The sequence below is a fragment of the Triturus cristatus genome, chromosome 10 (assembly GCF_964204655.1).
Source record: "Triturus cristatus chromosome 10, aTriCri1.1, whole genome shotgun sequence".
Classification (NCBI taxonomy): Eukaryota; Metazoa; Chordata; class Amphibia; order Caudata; family Salamandridae; genus Triturus; species Triturus cristatus.
In genome coordinates this window covers 992189303-992210095 of record NC_140593.1, presented here as the reverse complement: position 1 = coordinate 992210095, position 20793 = coordinate 992189303, and the positions used below count along the sequence as shown (strand labels likewise).

At 45.9% G+C, this 20793-nt stretch overlaps 1 protein-coding gene across 5 annotated transcripts in view; it reads left to right on the top strand.

The window, feature by feature from the left end:
* The first annotated feature begins 19671 nt into the window (after positions 1–19671).
* Positions 19672–20793, top strand: part of SREBF1 (sterol regulatory element binding transcription factor 1) — a 109170-nt gene continuing 108048 nt past the window's right edge. For all 5 annotated transcript variants that reach the window (XM_085628943.1, XM_085628948.1, XM_085628942.1 and 2 more), the window contains exon 1: positions 19672–20026. In XM_085628943.1, coding sequence (XP_085485069.1) covers positions 19873–20026 — 154 coding nt within the window. In that variant the 5' untranslated portion in view covers positions 19672–19872. The remainder of the gene's footprint in view (positions 20027–20793) is intronic.

Here is a 20793-nt window from a genome sequence, read left to right as displayed (position 1 = left end):
CTGACTGCCATTGTAATAAGCCCAAAATATTTTTAACAGATATCCAAGTCAGCAAAGGGAGACTCCGCAGTTGGGGCAGAGATCTCTGCATTGCAAAGTATAAGAAAATTTCAAAAATGTATTTAACTCTAAATCAAGTATTACAAATATTTTATGTTAAATATATGTACATTCATTTTATATTTATCATTTAAATTGGAAATAAAATAGAAAAAATCTACAAATCTATTAAATCAATTTTGAATTAAAACTTTAATTAATGGAAATATATTCATTTAAATAAAAAGAAAACTTAAGTTCAAATTAAAAAACTAAATTCTTACATAAAGAAAGAAATATTTTTAAAGTGCATGAATAATTATTAAGTGAGGTACATACGTTATTAAAATGAATATCATTATTTTTAATGAAATGTGATGTTACATTATTTTTTACATTCAAAATAGGTTATTAAATAGTTTATAATTAATTAATAAATATATGCTATTTTATATATTTTTCAGCAATCTATATTTATTTATATTTTCAATTATTTGAACTAATGTAATTTTAATTTAACATTATTTCCTATGGGGCTTTTGTTTTAAGTCCCGAACTCCATTATTTTCTATAAAAGGGTACTGGAGTACTAGTGGTTGGCAATGTGTATTGCTGGATTTACAACAAAAGTGTAAGTACTACAAAAGTGTAAGTAACACGAGTAAGGTACTATAAAAGTGGAAAAGTGGACGTTACTAGTTACAGTTTGTGAACAGCACTTTGTAGTACGTTTTGCAGTAATACTGCAGTACTGCAACATGTACTGCAAAGTGCAGTTTCTGCATCAGGCCCTATGTTTGTACAGGCCTCATCTTATGGGAAACCAGATGACCTTTGACCATGGATATTGTATATATATACTGGGTGTATTTTCAGTCTCAGGAGGAGTTTGGTTGCTGGTTTTCTCCATCAGTCAATACACTAGTGTTTTTTTCCAAAACAGAATTCAATGCCATATTCTTGGAGAATCAGGCGCTGACATTTTGAGAAAAGAAGAACAGCTGATTCTCCTGTGAACAACCAAGTGTGCTCATCTTGAAAAGGTAAGGGACCTTATTAAAAATTCCACGATTATCATTTCTAGGGGGGTCTTAGCTGTGTCTGCAACTCTCTGCGCCCATGACCTATGACTGAAGGGGACTCGGCTTACCAGAATACACATGGGAAAGAGGGTAAGGACATGTACGTTTTTTGAAAATACAAAAAAGCTTTTAGGGTTTAGGCTTTAAGTGCCATGACTAAAGTGCTAAAGGTTGGGTTGAGTATCGAGAGTGTCTGGCCACTCAACTCTCTCCATCTGGCGGGACTGTTTCCTACCACTAGTACTTCAGTCTTCTCCCCATTTAATTTCAGACTGCTGGCCGACATCCAGTCTGCTACCTGCTTTAGGCAGTTGTTGATTTGGATGGAGGTTTTTTCTGTCTGCTGAGAGAAGGAGATGACTATTTGGGTGTCATCTGTGTTAGATATTATTTTTTTTAAACACAGCTTGAACAGTCACAGCCAGCGGGAGGACATATAGATTAAACAGAGTGGGGCTTAGTGAGGAGCCCTGGGGCACCCTACAATTAAGAGAGTAATATTTAGACTGAATGGCTTCTTCGCACACTTGAAATATTCTGTTTTGAGGAAAGGAGGAAACCCATTTTAGTGCTTTTTCAGCAATGCCGGCTCCTTCCAGCCTTTTGACCAGTACTGGATGAGAGACGCTGTCAAACGCCACTTTCGAGTCTAATAACATTGAAGCTGCAGAGCCGCCTTGGTCCAGGATGGCTCTTAGATCCTCTGCGGCTGCAAGCAGAGTCGGTTCTGTGCTGTTACCCGGTCTGAAACCCATTTGGGAGGGATGCAGAATCCCATTTGTTTTCAGATATAGTGACAGATTCATTTTAACAAAACTTTCCAGTATTTTGCTGGGTCCTGGAAGAAGGGACATAGGTCTATAGTTTTCACATTGCAGGGCGTCGGCCGAAGGTTTTTTTTTAATAACGGTTTTACAATAGCGTATTTCCATACTGATGGAACCGACCCAAACTGTAGTGAATGATTAAGCAAGTCTGTCAATGTTGATAGAACTACTTTTCCACGTTTTAGCATTATCTCTGGGGGGAGGGGGGCAGGATCCTAGGGCGAGTCTGATTTAACCGATTTTAAGGTTTCCTCTGTGTCCTGCATGTTCATTTCAGGAAGGCAGTTAGCTTTCTTATCACTGTTCTGATGACTTTTGGTATCTGGATAGGTTTAATTGCCCTACAAGAGGAGACTGTACTTTAGCCTTTCATATGACCTTCACTTTCTTGCAAGGAACTCTCTCTAAAGTTGCCAGTAGCCATATGCCTTATTACCTAGTCGTTGCTGTAACAAAAAGGTTACCTGGGCTTTAGGTAGGCACTAGGCTTGATTCAGTCCTTTCACACTCAGCCACCATCAATTGCCGATGGCCTTCCTTTAAACTGGAAATAGACGTGGAAGCACTGATGGGCATCAGAAGTGGTTCATGAAGTGTGCTGACTACAATATCTGTGAGGCAGGTTCCGCTGGTGTCCCCATTACAGTTAGGAAATGGTACCCACGTGGTCACGTCCACCTGTGCCACAACACTGGGAGAGTGTGAGGTTCCTGAGGATTTCTGCCTGGAGCCACAGGTCCTTAGGTACCAGGACACTATTTTGTCCTTAGTCCTGGATAAATGCTGAGACCACCTGGCAAATCCCCACAAACCCCATCCATTGTTCCGTGCCTCCTGAAGACCATGGAAGCTGTGGATATGAGGTTACTCCTGGAACAAGCTTCCATGAGCTGGAAGCCAACTACACCTTCCTCATAGGCGTACCTGACAGAACATTGCGTTCTCAGGGATAGTGTGAGGTTCCAGAGGATTTCTGCCTGGAGCCCCAAATACTTTATGTACTAGGACACTCTTTTGACCTTAGTCCCCAGGAAAATGCTGTGATGGCCGGGCAAATTCCTATGGACCTCATCCTGTACAATGATTGAGAAATAATTAAACCAGACAACGAAGTTGGGAAAGAGGTAGAAAGAATGCAGACTAAACTAGGTGCCAATGTGAAAGCCATGGCACTTGTCCATCAGTCCATGAAACACTCAGTAAATATAGCAAAAGGACACTTTTCAGAGCTCTATAAGGTAGTGAAGATGGTCATTAAGACAATTGAGAAGGAAAGGTGGCAGGATTCCTTCTTCATCTGGGGCATAAGGGCCAAACAAGTGTTTGACCTAAAATGATGTTCTTTCATCATGTTCTCCACAATCCCTGTGCTTTGGGTAGTAAAAAAATATATGTGCTATATGACAAAAATATGTTTTCAAGAAGAGAGATCATGGGTTTGTAGAGGTAATAGTGGACAGGAAGGGGAAGGAAAAAGATGGGTATAATAAAAGTGCTAGAGAGACTCATGGCCAATGAAGATGCTTTCATTGTGCTTGAGGAAGAACAGAACAGTAGAGTGTGACAGATAAATGAAAAAATATGACAGTGCCCATGATACCACAACAGAACCCATGATAGGAAAACAAAAAAATGAAATGTGTGTGTGTAGATGACTCCCTGGCCAGTGGTCCTCTACGTGACACCAAGAACAAACATGTAAAACTAGACAACAATAATACACCATACTTTCTACAATAAAATGGCGCAAATGTATACAATTAACATACATGTATAAAGTGCAGAAGTAGACAGTGGTTATAAATCAATTTATAACTAAACACTAGACAGACACATATAAAAATATATCGCAATTTAGAAAGCAGTGACTAATTGATACATCTTCTTATGTTGTTTGCTACGCCCGTTTTGGCGTGCTGGGCGCCTTCTTCAGGAAAGCCGCAATGATTCCATGAATGGGTAGTAAGAGCCCAAATGATATGAATGCCCAAGTTGCAACGGATCAAATATATAAATTCTCCACCAATCTTTTACGGCATTTGAACTCAAGATGCCCGACCTATGCTTCTCAATGATTAAAAAAATATATATATTTCTACATTCTTTTTATAGACGACGCGATGTATATGTGGCACTTGAGCACTCATAGCTATGAGTCCCGGAAACGTCAAGAGGGTAGCTGTTATTTTTAACATACCACACATTCTTTTGTCACCATAGGACTGCTGTACTAAGAAAATACAGTGACAGGAATTTGTCCATCCGAAATATTTATCACCCATCGCTTCAGAAGCTGCGCATAACTTTCATCTGTAACCTCAGCATGTGATCTTTAAAGAACACAAGAATCTTTCCAAAATTGGGAGTCTCTTTCTTGGCTACTTGGGCTCAAGTGCCACATATACATCACGTCGTCTATAAAAAGAAAGTAAAAATGTATATATATTAAAGTTGAGAAGCTTAGGTCCGACATATTGGGCTCAAATGCTGTAAAAGATTGGTGGAGAATTTATATATTTGAGCCGTTGCAACTTGGGCATTCATATAATTTGGGCTTCTACTACCCATTCATGGAATCATTGCGGCTTTCCTGAAGAAGGCGCCCAGCATGCCAAAACGGGCGTAGCAAACAACATAAGAAGATGTATCAATTAGCCACTGCTTTGTAAATTGCGATATATTTTTATATGTGTCTGTCTAGTGTTTAGTTATAAATTCATTTATAACCACTGTTTACTTCTTAACTTTATACATGTATGTTAATTGTATACATTTGTGCCGTTTTATTGTAGAAAGTATGGTGTATTATTGTTGTCTAGTTTTACATGTTTGTCATACAACTCTTTTAAAGTATTATTGCATTGACGCATACCAATAAAATGAAGTTTTTTATATGAATTCTATGTGCACTGAGTGCATAATATCATAAGTATGTTGGAATAGGTCTCGTTATTTTCTTGACCAATTACTGCCTAAGGATGTTATTTTTCAGAACTCATCTTATGGCAAACCAAATGACCTCTTATCCTGGAGATTTGTATATATACTGGCTGTGTTTCAGTCTCAGGAGGAGTCTGGTGGCTAATGTTCTCTATCGGTCAGCACACTACGTCGGTGTGTCTAAATACATTTGTATTCTGGTATTACCTGAGTAAAGTGTTTTTTTTCCACAACACCAAACTGAGCAAAATTATTAAAGGCCATATGGAAAGGTTTCCCAGTGACCCCTGAGGAAATTGGAGATCTTCTTGGATCAACCAGAAGACTAGTCTCTCGCTTTCACAAGGGCCTGAAAAAAGACAGGGTGAAAGTAGCCCAAAAGGTAAGGGCCAAGTGGGAGGATGGCCTACAGGAACCCATGACAGATAGTGAATGAGACAGGGCATGTGCTCAGGTACAAGAGATATCTAGTAATTCTAGGTTTACACGTACACCCTTTTATATCCTACACCACACCTACCTCATGCCCCACAGTAATAGACTCTTACTGGAAGAACATAGGTAAGGGACTGAAAGTGGTCAGGTCCTCCCTGGACAGGAAACAAGCATCCTAGGACCGGTTTTGGGGTTTCACCCCTCATCAGCCAGGATAGCTTGACTCCAGTGGCATGGAGAGCACGGGACCCACGTCTGGGCATACCTGTCCCACACGGGATGACAATTGCAAAAAGAACAATTGATGGACAGAATGCAGAACAATGTCATACATTCACCTCAGTAAAGCGGGCTGGGCCTAAATCCATATTTTTTTTGCTCACCATGCCTTTCCAGTTTGGACCCAGCCATATGCAAATCAGTCTTAACCCTGCGCGCAATGGGAGCAGTCAAGCCCGAACTGCCAGGCCATGTCCTCCCTGGACTGGAAACAAGCATCCTAGGACCGGTTTCGGGGTTTCACCCCTCATCAGCCAGGATAGCTTGACTCCAGTGGCATGGAGAGCACCGGACCCAAGTCTGGGCATACCCATCCCACTCGGGGTGACAAATGCAAAAAGAACAATTGATGGACAGAATGCAGAAGAATGTCGTACATTCACCCCGGTACCGAGATCTGGGCCTAAATCCATTGTTTTCTTGCTCACCATGCCTTTCCAGTTTGGACCCAGCCATATGCAAACCAGTCTTGACCCTGTGCCCAATGGGAGCAGTCCAGCACGAACTGCCAGGCCGGTCCTCCCTGGACAGGAACCAAGCACCCTAGGACCGGTTTCGTGTTTCACCTCTCATCAGCCAGGATAGCTTGACTCTAGTGGCATGGAGAGCATGGGACCCACGTCTGGGCATACCCATCCCACTCGGGGTGACAAATGCAAAAAGAACAATTGATGGACAGAAGGCAGAACAATGTCATACATTCACCCCTGTACAGAGATCTGGGCCTAAATCCATCGTTTTTTTCTCACCTTGCCTTTCCAGTTAGCACCCAGCTATATGCAAATCAGTCTTAACCCTGAGCCCAATGTGAGCAGTCCAACCCGAACTGCCAGGCCAGGTCCACCCTGGACTGGAAACAAGCATCCTAGGACCAGTTTCGGGGTTTCACCCCTCTTTAGCCAGGATAGCTTTACTCCAGTGGCATGGAGAGCACGGTTCCCACCTCTAGGCATACCCGTCCCACTCGGGGTGACCAATGCAAAAAGAACAATCAATGGACAGAATGCAGAACAATGTCATACATTCACCCCAGTACAGAGATCTGGGCCTAAATTCATCTTTTTTTGTTCACCATGCCTTTCCAGTTTGGACCCAGCCATATGCAAATCAGTCTTGACCCTGCGCCCAATGGGAGCAGTCCAGCCCGAACTGCCAGGCCATGTCCTCCCTGGACTGGAAACAAGCATCCTAGGACCGGTTTCGGGTTTCACCCCTCATCAGCCAGGATAGCTTGACTCCAGTGGCATGGAGAGCACCGGACCCAAGTCTGGGCATACCCATCCCACTCGGGGTGACAAATGCAAAAAGAACAATTGATGGACAGAATGCAGAAGAATGTCATACATTCACCCCAGTACCGAGATCTGGGCCTAAATCCATTGTTTTCTTGCTCACCATGCCTTTCCGGTTTGGACCCAGCCATATGCAAACCAGTCTTGACCCTGTGCCCAATGGGAGCAGTCCAGCACGAACTGCCAGGCCGGTCCTCCCTGGACAGGAACCAAGCACCCTAGGACCGGTTTCGTGTTTCACCTCTCATCAGCCAGGATAGCTTGACTCTAGTGGCATGGAGAGCACCGGACCCAAGTCTGGGCATACCCATCCCACTCGGGGTGACAAGTGCAAAAAGAACAATTGATGGACAGAAGGCAGAACAATGTCATACATTCACCCCTGTACAGAGATCTGGGCCTAAATCCATCGTTTTTTGCTCACCTTGCCTTTCCAGTTAGCACCCAGCTATATGCAAATCAGTCTTAACCCTGAGCCCAATGTGAGCAGTCCAACCCGAACTGCCAGGCCAGGTCCACCCTGGACTGGAAACAAGCATCCTAGGACCAGTTTAGGGGTTTCACCCCTCATCAGCCAGGATAGCTTTACTCCAGTGGCATGGAGAGCACGGGACCCACCTCTAGGCATACCCGTCCCACTCGGGGTGACAAATGCAAAAAGAACAATTAATGGACAGAATGCAGAACAATGTCATACATTCACCCCAGTACAGAGATCTGTGCCTAAATTCATCTTTTTTTTGTTCACCATGCCTTTCCAGTTTAGACCTAGCCATATGCAAATCAGTCTTGACCCTGCGCCCAATGTGAGCAGTCCAGCCCGAACTGCCAGGCCAGGTCCTCCCTGGACTGGAAACAAGCATCCTAGGACTGGTTTCGGGGTTTCACCCCACATCAGCCAGGATAGGTTGACTCCAGTGGCATGGAGAGCACGGGACCCAAGTCTGGGCATACCAGTCCCACTCGGGGTGACAATTGCAAAAAGGACAATTGATGGAGAGAATGCAGAACAATGTCATACATTCACCCCAGTACAGAGATCTGGGCCTAAATCCATCGTTTTTTTGCTCACCATGCCTTTCTAGTTTGGATCCAGCCATATGCAAATCAGTCTTGACCCTGTGCCCAATGGGAGCAGTCCAGCACGAACTGCCAGGCCGGTCCTCCCTGGACAGGAACCAAGCACCCTAGGACCGGTTTCGTGTTTCACCTCTCATCAGCCAGGATAGCTTGACTCTAGTGGCATGGAGAGCATGGGACCCACGTCTGGGCATACCCATCCCACTCGGGGTGACAAATGCAAAAAGAACAATTGATGGACAGAAGGCAGAACAATGTCATACATTCACCCCTGTACAGAGATCTGGGCCTAAATCCATCGTTTTTTTCTCACCTTGCCTTTCCAGTTAGCACCCAGCTATATGCAAATCAGTCTTAACCCTGAGCCCAATGTGAGCAGTCCAACCCGAACTGCCAGGCCAGGTCCACCCTGGACTGGAAACAAGCATCCTAGGACCAGTTTCGGGGTTTCACCCCTCTTTAGCCAGGATAGCTTTACTCCAGTGGCATGGAGAGCACGGTACCCACCTCTAGGTATACCCGTCCCACTCGGGGTGACCAATGCAAAAAGAACAATCAATGGACAGAATGCAGAACAATGTCATACATTCACCCCAGTACAGAGATCTGGGCCTAAATTCATCTTTTTTTTGTTCACCATGCCTTTCCAGTTTGGACCCAGCCATATGCAAATCAGTCTTGACCCTGCGCCCAATGGGAGCAGTCCAGCCCGAACTGCCAGGCCATGTCCTCCCTGGACTGGAAACAAGCATCCTAGGACCGGTTTCGGGTTTCACCCCTCATCAGCCAGGATAGGTTGACTCCAGTGGCATGGAGAGCACGGGACCCAAGTCTGGGCATACCAGTCCCACTCGGGGTGACAATTGCAAAAAGGACAATTGATGGAGAGAATGCAGAACAATGTCATACATTCACCCCAGTACAGAGATCTGGGCCTAAATCCATCGTTTTTTTGCTCACCATGCTTTTCTAGTTTGGATCCAGCCATATGCAAATCAGTCTTGACCCTGCGCCCAATGGGAGCAGTCCAGCCCGAACTGCCAGGCCAGGTCCTCCCTGGACTGGAACCAAGCATCCTAGGACCGGTTTCGGGGTTTCACCCCTCATCAGCCAGGATAGCTTGACTCCAGTGTCATGGAGAGCATGGGACCCACATTTGGGCATACCCATCCCAATCGGGTGAGAAATGCAAAAAGAAGAATTGATGGACAGGATGCAGAATATGTCATACATTCACCCCAGTACAGAGATCTGGGCCTAAATCCATCGTTTTTTGCTCACCGTGCCTTTCAAGTTTGGACCCAGCCATATGCAAATTAGTCTTGACCCTGAGTCCATTATCTCCATGTATTTGCTTTGTTCACCTTAAGTTGGCAGGGTATGCCCAGACGTGGGTCCCTTGCTCACTTTGCCACTGGATTCAAGATAGCCTGGCTGATGAAGGGTGTTACCAAGAAACCGGTCCCAGGATGCTTGTTTTCAGTTCAGGGAAGACCTGGCTTGGCAGTTCGGGCTGGACTGTTCCCATGAGGCACAGGGTCAAGACTGATTTGCATATAGCTGGGTCTGAACTGAGAGGGCGAAGTGAGCTAAAGAATGATGATTGTTTCAACCCAGATCTGTGACTGGGGGTGAGGGTCTGAAAAGTTTCAGCGCTACGCCCATCATCTCCTTGTGTTTGCTTTGTTTTTTCTAAGTTGGCATGGTATGCCCAGATGTGGGTCCCTTGCTCACTTTGCCACTGGATTCAAGCTAGCCTGGCTGATGAAGGGTGTTACCCAGAGACCAGTCCCAGGATGCTTGTTTCCGGTTCAGGGAAGACCTAGCTTGGCAGTTTGGGCTGGACTGTTCCCATGAGCCACAGGGTCAAGACTGATTTACATACAGTTGGGGCTGAACTGAGGTGGCGAAGTGAGCTAAAGAATGATGATCGATTCATCCCAGATCTGTGACTGGGGTAGAGTGTCTGAAAAATGTCAGCGCTCCGTCCATCATCTCCTTGTGTTTGCTTTGTTTGCCCTAAGTTGGCTGGGTATGCCCAGACATGGGTCCCTTGCTCACTTTGCCACTGGATTCAAGCTACCCTGGCTGATGAAGGGTGTTACCCAGAAACAGGCCCCAGGATGCTTGTTTCCAGTTCAGGGAAGACCTACCTGACTTGGCAGTTCGGGCTGGATTGTTCCCATGAGGCACAGGGTCAAGACTGATTTGCATATAGCTTGGTCTGAACTGAGGTGGCGACGTGAACTAAAGAATGATGATGGATTGAACCATGATCTGTGACTGGGGATGAGTGTCTGAAAAGTTTCAGCACTCCATCCATCATCTCGGGCAGGGTTGCATTCATGCTAGAATTTTCAACAGGGCTGATATCACCAAAAAGTTTCCGCACAAAGGCACTTCAGCAGGAGCCCCAGGCAATATGAAGATGGCTTATAACACACATTGACTTGTCTATTGCTCCTTCTGCACCAGATGCAGTATTCTGAGTGCAGGGATGGAAACAAGACTCAGAGCCAGGTATCTATACTATGTTATACTTTATTATAGGTTTACTCTCTTGCACATTGTTTCTGTTCCTCTGGGAGAGCTTGTCTCCCTCTTCACTGTCCCAGTCCACCTCACTCTCCGTGTTCAGTCGTTCGGCCAGGAAGTAGTGTCCAGGGCAATAACAGTGGACCTAGGATGAATGCATACTGTAGGGCCCTATGACGTGACATGGAGAAACCCTTAACAAAATCCCCTGAAGCACTCAACTTTCTCTTGTTCTGCATGATACACCTGCAGTACTTAAACAGCTGTTGGGTAAACAGTACACCTTCTAGTTATCAACACACGTCACTGAAGCTCCTTGCACAGCCTCACCAATAGAACTTTTTTTAATTTAGTTTTTTCCTTTTTTAGGTCTCGCTGAGCCAGCGCATGCATGCGCTGCTCTGCGAGACATTAAGTAAGTGGGTTTCAAAAGTGCTACCCACACGTTTTTGCTGGCCTCAAGCTTAAGTGCACGAGCGCGTGCACACGTGCAGCCGCCATCTGGGCTTCCTCCGTCATGGGTCATTAAGTGCATTGCTCGTGGGCACCCTTACAGCCCGCGATCTCGATCACTTTCACTTTTGCGGCCGCCTGACACCTTTTAGCGCATTCAGACGTGCATTCCCAAAGGATGCGGTCTCCCAGCCTTCACTGCGCACACCACTAATGCCAGATAGTTATAGGAGAAGGTCGTGGTCCAAAAGCATCGTAGGTGATGGCCCAGGAGGCCCACTCAATGAAAGCAGCTCTTCTTGCCTCAGTGCGCCTTGTTAGTTCTTTGTTTTATTGCTTTTCAACAAGAGCAGAAAAGCAGTACTTAGCAAACTGTTGGTATAGGCAGTATACCATCGCCACATCTTGGAGAGTGCAAATGTACAGACATAGCAAAGAAGAAAACAATAATAAATTGACAGAAGCCCAAATACTAGAATCGGCATATTGGTCCTGTACTGTCCTAAAAATAGTAAAAATCCTGAAAAGGTGAACACAAGTGAAGAAAATGGCAGGCAATTAACTGATGAACAGACCATACATAACAACAACCACAAAGCATCTACAGGCGAATCGGCAGTTTATAGGCATAATCTTGACAAAGGGCACCCTCTAACAATGCATCATCTATGGGTTGCTCCATGAGAGCAGCAGCAGGCAGTACCTGTGGCACTAGTGCCATCCCACTCTCCTTATCGCCAGGTGGTAATGGTGCAAGGTCCCATAGCCTAGCCATTTCTTCCAGTCCCACATTGGCCCTCGTATCCAAGCACTCCGCGCCTGTGCATATAATTTAGGGAGGACAATCATCGCTATTTGCTTCAATCTTCCAAATATTTTCGTCCTTGCATGTCCCTCCCCCTGTAACTGTCCTAAAGACGCATTCGTGCAAAGAAGTCTGATTCAGCGCGAGCTCATGCCAAGAGTGTCCCCGACCAACCCTTAATGTCTGGAACTACAAGTGCCGTCCATTGCATGGCAACATGGCCCTTAAACAGGATAAATGGTAGGTCTAGAAATGTATGCATGTACCTACCTGTCCCCTTTTACCCTAGTAAGAATCCACAGCACACAAGATTCCACAGTGGACGGTAGGGTTTGCTCTACTGTGCCAGCCGTTATCTCAATTACATCACCCCAAGCACGTAGGAGCACTGCACATTCCCACATCATATAATAACAAGCATTGGCATAGCCAATAGGTCTCGCCTTTGGGACCTTATAAGTATTTAGTTATGCAGCACAATATCAGTCAGTCAGTCAAAAAGCTTTATTTCGATAGAAATGTATCATAAAAGCATTAACATACAAACATAAAAGGTACAATTTATCGAAAAAGCGACATTTTAAAACAGATGTCAGTGACTGGAGATGGACTATCCATCTAATTACTTTACGCCAGCCTGAAATAGGTTACAATGTTAGAGACTTCCATTGTTTAAGAATTAAAATGTGATCAAAATCAGTTCTCATATAATAAAATCTGGATTAAAAAAACATTGAACAAGATCATGTGGTGGGACAGAGGAGTTTACTTCTGATGATCCATGACCACCCCAGAAATTTAGCCACGGCACAGACCAGCACTAGGCTGGTATCTGATCGTAATATTCGTAGTGCCACACGGTAGTTTGATATGCCCAGCAAGCGGCAAGCGGGGCCTAGCCATCTACTTCTTGGATTTTTGTAAGCTGGGCATTCAAACAAAATGTGTGCCGTGCTTTCGACCTTCCCCGCGCAACTCAGGCAAGTATCCGGGGTCTGGTAAGGAGGCTTCCATTTACTAGTAAACTCTCGAGTTGGAAGTGTCTTAAATCTAAATTGAAGGTACAATGACCTGTCCCTTGGTTTCTGCACAAAATCGAGGTAGGACTCGAAGCTAGCAACTTGTTTATGAATGTAAAAAGCTTTGGTTAGCCTGCCCATTTTGGAGTTACTAAGGTCCTGACGGTCAATCCATGCCCAATAGGCTCTTTTGAGGTCTACCTTACTCAGGGGTGCCCCGTACTCCCAAGCTTCTTTAAAACCTAGCTGATTAAGAGACTTTTTGATGTTACAGAGCCAGCTTACTCTGTGTGAGCCCAGAGAATTCATTATTTCTCTTAGGCCCTCGGTGTATTTAGCTAGCTCCGGAGTGCGCCAAAGGCGAGCCCAGAATAGCAAAGGGCATAGCCTCACCATGTCCCTAATCGAGCGCCTGCCCAGGTCGCTAAAGAGTGGTTTGAGTGGAGTTCCCCTTGGAAGAGAAACCAATTCTCTCAGAAATTTGTTCTCGGACCTAGAAATTTCATCAAGATTATCATATCCCCATAGTTCGGCTCCGTACAGCGCCAAACCAACTGCTTTGGCCTGGTAGATCACTAACGCGGGAGCGATTGGCTTGCTTTGCGAGGAGCGGTGTTCTTTAGCAATGGCCCCCGTGGCTCGTTTGTGTTTTAGCAGCATCTTATGAATGTGGGGTCTCCAGCTTAGGCTGTCAGAAATTCTAATTCCGAGATAATCAAATATTTTACGTATTCCAAAGGGGCTCCATCAAACGTGATGACGACGCTAGATGATCTACGCGATTGAAAAGAAAGAAGCTTGGTCTTTAGTGTGTTTATGGTCAGACCTCTCAATGTGCAGAACAAGTGGAATCTATCCAAAAGCTTTTGTAGCCCTGCTGGTGTTTTAGAAATTAAAAGGGTATCATCTGCAAAAATGAGGGTGGGGACTCTTTCGCCCGCCAGGGCAGGGGCATCAGCTGGAATATCTTGCAAAAACTTCACCACTCCATTCACAAACAAGGAAAAGAGGGTGGGTGCCAGTACACAGCCCTGGCGGACACCTCTGTTAACTAAGATCTTTTCTGTTTTCTGGGCCTGGGTTCCCCACCTCACCTGTGCATAGTTGCCCTCATGGAGACGGACCAGAAGGTCGAGGACGTGGGGAGGGACACCCATATCCTTCAAGACCAACCAAAGGCGATCACGAGGGAACAGGTCAAAGGCAGTCTTCAGATCTATAAAGGCCAAATGAAGACTGCCCCTGCCGATCAGGACCACCTTCCAATATAACAATAGCAGCCTAAAGACCTGGTCGATCGTACCCGTGTTTGGTCTAAAACCAGCCTGATAGTGGGACAAGATGTTGTTCTCATTGGCCCACAGTAGGATACGCTCCAACAGGACCCTGCCAACCACCTTCTGGCTAACGTCAATAAGACTTATTGGTCGGTAGTTGGCAGGGTCCTCTCTAGAACCCTTTTTAAATATTGGAATTACCTCTGCTCCTTTCCATGACTCAGGGATAGGCGATCCCTTAAGAAATGCATTCAGCAGGATGGTAAAATATGCTGCCCAATGTTTGGAGTCAGAACGGAACAGGTCACCAGGAAGGCCGTCAGGGCCGGGGGCCTTAGCTGGAACTATTTTGTTAATAGCAGTCATTACTTCCTCCTCCAAAAAAGGATCATAACTCTCAGGAGTAGGGTCTACCAAAACGGTATAAGAAGAAACCCAAGGACTTTGAGTGTCCTCACCAGAATAAAGGTTTGAGAAATGGGCAAACCATTCCTGGTTTGTAATGTGATTTAAAATTATATCAGGGTCGGAATCTTTTGAGTATCTGCAAAGATTCCAGAATGCAGTCCCATCTCTGGCTAAGCTAGCAGCTTTCAGAGCCAACCAGTGGGTTTCCTCCCAGGCACACTTGGCTTTAGCCACAGCCTTTTTGTAGTCTAATCTGGCAATTTGAACTTGGCAACAATCCCTGTTTTTGACAGCGGTTATGAGCTTTTTCTTTCTAACCCTGCATTCAGGATTAAACCAGGAACCAGGAGCTTTGCGCCTATTGGGTTTACCAGTGAGAGAGGATACCATGAAGAGTGACCCTATCAAATCAGCTGTGGCTGTGTGAATGGTCCCAGCCCTTAAACTCCCATCGGGTTCGTAGAAAGCTCTCTTAAGTTCAGCAGTTTTTGTCAGCAGAATCTCTTTTATTGATATAAGTTTTTGCTCATCTGAGGAGATTGTCAGCCATTTGAGGTATCTTTTGCAGTTCGATGGGATTACTTCTTTGGTAGTCATGATAGAGCAAGGGCCAGAGCTTGGTAGGTCGGAAGACCATGGTCTCTTCAATATCAAACACAGGGGATTATGGTCACTGTCGATGGTAGGGGCTATGACCAAATCCACTGCGTATCGCCATAGTCTGCGATCGATCAAGATATAATCGATACGAGATGGGCTGGAAATTCTGTTGAAGGTGGGTGCACCATGGACATCAGAGGGGAGCCGACCATTGGCGGCTCTCAACCCAAATTCCAATGTTAAAGCGTTTAATTGAATTGCCACCTGCGTCCACTGCTTGACTGGAGGAACCACCAGAGGAGGTATGCCCCACCTGGCATCATCCTCTTCAACCTCCAGTAAATCTTCAGAGGCAAGTGGCTCGTAGGTGCATTTCATGTCTCCGGCCACCAAAATAAATGAATTTGGGGGACAGGAGAAAAGCTCCTCTTCCAAGTTAGAAACAATCGATGACTTAGTTCCGCCTTTAGTGCCTCTAATATATACGTTAAAGAGCTCAATGGTGGGCCCCCCTTTTGGCCCTCTCACTGTTATGCGCATCACATCTAGTGAAACGCTTTGTATGTGGCAGACTCTACAAGCGAGAGCAATATTTACCCATATCATGAGGCCTCCTGAGGGGCGCCCTCGGCCATTGGATACTGCTGGAACACAATAACAAGTATAGCCAGATTTATATAAAAGGTGTCAAGCTCCAGGTCTCTTGAAATATACAAATATCATGGGTTGCAATAAAGTTGTTCCAGTCCGGCAATGTAAGCTTAGCTTTCAAACCCTCAATATTCCATGAGATAATGTTGGCATCAGTTTTTAGAACATGGGGCAATGGAGTATCAGAGCCCATAATATGTAAATTGGGAGCTACAGGATCAATCCCACCTCCCCCCTTTTTCTCGCTAAGAATATGGATAATGGCTGTTGGAGGGGACGATTCACTAACAGTATTAGAGGCAACACAGGACAATGTGCAGGGATTAAAGGGTAAGTTTACAGCGGGTGTTAGTCAGTCAATGAGTTCCAAGGTAGATTCGTCCTCTTTCTGTAAGTTGGATAGCCCACCCCTCGTCCTAGCTGGATCGGGGATGGTAAAGGGAAAACGTCTGAATTGGATAGAGGATGAATCCGGGGAAGATGGTCTATATTCAAGAGCTAGAAGACCATCAGCTAAAAAATGGTTAGCTAGGGTAAGCTCAATGGTATCCGTAGGGTTGCCGTTCGTTCTTTGTCTATGGACCCTTATTAGGTCATCTCTAATGAGAGATTGGCAGCCTCTAACATAACGGATCCAGTGCGTAACCTTGTTTTTTAGGGATTCTTCATCCTCATACCCAACGACCTTGGGGACACCAACCATGAAACCTGTGGGCTTGATGGTAGTCGAAAGAGTTTGAGCTTTCTGGGATGAAAGAGGTGAAGAGAGGACAGGGGTTCTATGGAGAGAGTTAGGCTGCCTAATGTTGGTATAAGAGTTTGGAGTTACACAGAACTTTTTAATGGTGTTGTCAGGTATATTCCCAGCTCTAGTCAATGGATTTGGATTTATCCTAGCTTGTGAAGGTAGGGTTGGCAATGGGATCGGGATTGCTGTACAGATACCATTGTGTGGTTGAGTTGAGATAAAAGGAATTTGGGGACAAGAAATATCAGGCGGAAAATTTGATAAATGCGTGATCGGCTTTTGAACAATTGACAGCAACTCCAATACCAATTTCTTTAAGTCGGTGATTTCTTGTCTTAGAGCCTTGATGGTATCCGTTAATTGCCCTGCATCTAGTACAGCCCCTCCTAACTGATCTTGGTGCGTCCCGGCCCCTTCTGGCTCAACCCCGTTTCTAATGCCCGGATCAATACATAAATCGGGTGTTGCAGAAACATCAATAATGTCAGTATTATCATCGTTTTTTTTGTCAAACCATTTTTATTGCAGGACCAAATATATCGTACAACACTCAGGATAAATGTCATTAATGCAGGTTTCTCTCCCCCCTTAGCCATTTATCCGTGCAGCATACACAGCCATATTGCCCACATCCCGGAGGCCGGGCGGCATCACTGAACCATATGGTACATTGTTACAGTTCTTACAAGTACGGTCGTCTAGTGGGGAGATCGTCAGTATTATCATTGTTATCGGCCAATACCTCAAATCGATTGTTACAAACAATGGTAATTGAATCGAGGGGTGCTAGGTTGACGGCAGCAACAGGAAGGTCTTGTTGCTCTGTACTTAACATGGAATTGTCTATGTTACTCTGCCAAACATCCCTTTCAGTCATTTGGTTGAGGGTAGACTTTTTACTAAACATTTGGGGGATGATGACAGGACCAGATCGAGTTTTGCTTAAAGAGAGAGGGGATGTGGGCGTGACATTTGGATCTGAGTCAAGAATGGTTGTACAGTCATCGACCAGTGACTCTATGCGATCCAGGGCGGCAGTAGGAATGGATTTCTTACAGATCTTCCTAGCCTTCTTCCTTTTGGCCGCCCCACCAGTGTTACTGACAACGCCCCCATTAGCGTCCAACAGTTTCCTTTTGCCCATCGTGAACCACACTCTGGGCAAAGTATAAATGGCAACAGAAAGAGCTGCAATGAACTAATAGTTGTTGAAGCCCCCAAAAGTAATAACACAGTACCGTAGTCCTGATCCTGCATGGTTGTAGGCAGTAAATGCGACGAATGGGCGAAAGAGGATTGGCCCTGCCCGGCCTCCTCTGGCCCCTGACGGCCACAGACGGCCCGCCCTTTGCCCGGGCTTAGCCCGGCGCCGCCCGCGCGCGTCCTGCGACGCGGAGGGAGCTGTTCGTATTTAGAAGTGGGTGGGGGCGGTAACGCTGCCGGGAATCCTGGGAAGCGTAGTTCTACACTCGGTTTGTCGAGCGCTGCAAGCGCCACCAGCAGCGGGAGGGAGAGCGTCCGCCTCAGTGGTCTGTCCAGCAGCAGCTGGTCTCCTCAACACAGGTCCCCAGGTAGGGTCGCTCCGTATTTTCTGCCCGCAACAATGTCTCCCGCTCCACCGAGGGAGCCGTTCGTATTTAGCGCCTCCAGGTGCGCAAGTGGTAGTGGTTGGGGGCGGTAACGCTGCCAGGAATCCTGGGAAGCGTAGTTCTACGATCGGTTTGTCGAACGCTGCAAGCGCCACCAGCAGCGGCAGCGGGAGGGAGAGCGTCCGCCTCAGTGGCCTGTCCAGCAGCAGCTGGTCTCCCCAACACAGGTCCCCAGGTAGGGTCACTCCGTATTTTCTGCCCGCGACAATGTTTTAGCACAATATCCTTATTGCAACAATATCAACTGTTGCATGGCTCAACACTTATAAGGTCCCAAAGGTGAGACCTATTGGCTATGCCAGTGCTTGTCTAGTTTTGAGACAATAACAGCAATGCTATTCTGACCCTTGATGTTCTCTTCCCTCTAGAAGAGAGATATTGACTTTCACTTCCACATAGGGTGTAAAACAGATACAACACCCTACCAACCACACACCATACACAATGTAGTGGTTCCTGATACACAAGCATGCACAATTGAAGCTTCTCACTAACAGATACAAAGCACTCCACAACTCAGGCCCAGACTCCCTCAAGAGCTGCATACTTTTGCAACAGCTTCCCCGGCACAACCGCTCAGTAGGACTATTAGTAGCACACATCCCACACATCCACAGAAGCAGTTCCGGAGGTCAGGCATTCTCATACACTGCTCCTTAAGCATGGAAGAATGTTCCTGAGGATGTGGCATAAGTGCAAGAGTTGTCGACTTTGGAACTGGGAAACCAGGTTTGAGTCTCGACGTCGGCTCAACATCCTGTGATTCTGGGCAAATCACTTAATCTCTCTTTGCCTACTAAAAAATTAATGTATCCTTGTGTCCTGTAACTGGTGATCATGTAAAGCTCTCCAATACCTTCAGGTCGAGTTTGCGCTATATAGAACTGCAAAAAAAACAAAAAATGAGACCCTCCTCCTCTCTTGAATTATGCAAGAAACTGAAGACTTGCCTCTTTCTGTAAGTCCACCCGCTGAGGGCTAGCCTCACAAACCTGCGATGTGCAAGGATACCCTCACAGGTAATAGTGCACCATACAAATACACATAACATTACATAGTGTGCTACCTACGCGGACAAGCACTTCAGCGCTATATAAATAATACACTACAACTTTCGGTCCCCTCACTTCAACGTCCCTTTCTGTACATTCAACCCCCCCTTTCTGTACATTCAAACCCAACCTTTTTTAGCACCTCAGGTACATCCTCGAGCCTCCAGTACCCTCAAAACCCATACTACCACGGTAACTTATTGAAAGTGTTTGTAACAAGCACAAACAGCAACTGGAAAATATTTGCTCTTTACTTTAATAGGTTGCCCATCCCTTAAAAACATACATAGTAGCCTAGATAAACAACCGCCTAGCTGCCTGCCTCCACGCCTTCCTGAATGCTACTGTGTATGCTGGGCTGGCGTCGGTGGCTACTGCTCTAACATTTTGAGGGGCTGGTCCCAGGAGGAGGAGGGGTTACAACAAGATTTGCCACTCAGTGAATAGGGGCGGGCACTCCACACCCACTCTTTTTGGGACCCGCCCCTCGGTTCCCCTCTAGGCAGCAGGTTTGATCTTCCAGTTTACAGAACAACTTTTCACAAGACAGACCTGCGAGGTGGAGAATGCCAGGCCGGTAACCTTCAGCTACCCTACCCGGGGCGAAAAATAATAATAACGAGAAACTACGTGCCATTTCCGGGGGACAGGTTGAGCCGATTCGCGACCCTCGATTGCCAAGTGCATGGGGAGATAGTTGGATGGGCGACTATTCATTAATGAGTGACAGAGGGCCGGCGGGGGTCGGGATGGACAGCATGGTCTTTGAGGACCCCTCCCTCGAGGGGCTGGATCCCTCGCTCGCCTTCAGCGACCCCCATGAGATCGACACCGCCCTGCTCAGTGACATAGATGGTGAGTACCTGGCCCCAGTACTTAGTTATCCCTGCCCCTCCTCCTCCGGGATGCATGTCACATCTTTACGTATATTTAATGAACTGATGTAATTTCTACACGGTTTTCCTGCTTTATGTGTTTGTTATATTTCTGTCATATAGGCTATAGAGCTGCATATGACTGTAGACTGCTTTTGGGCACTCAGTGACGCCATAACGTAAACATAGATTGGTGCACGTATATCAGCTATAATTACTCCAGATGTGGCTGCATCCGGCTGTTGGGAAAGGTATTCGTCCAAACGCCTCTACCCACCCCTATTCTCATATTCAGAAAGAAATGGGATGGCTTTGAACGTGTGAAGAGACAGATTAACTCTGGAATTCAAGGACACTAACAAAAAAATCCGCATTTCACGCTATATCGGATTTTGTCAACAGACCTTTCTTCTAAGTGATCGTATACCACGTTCTTTTTCAATCTCTACAAGAATGTGACTGCACCTCCTTCCTGGTCACCGTCTACCAGAGGTCGTGCCCGTGCTTTTCTTTCCCTGGTGGGGCGTGAGATCCCATAGCCACCTCTTCTGCATAGTATTAAATCCTGGGCCACTTGAATTATGTGATGTTCGCATAATTATAAATTTGCCACATAATCCATAATCTGCCTATTTTAACAAAACATAAAAATTGCTTCCAGCTCAAACGGTTCAAGTTACTAAAATGCAGGGTCACGTGTTGCTGCACAGTGGAAGGCCCTTTGCAAAGGTTTACTGGTCAATGAGG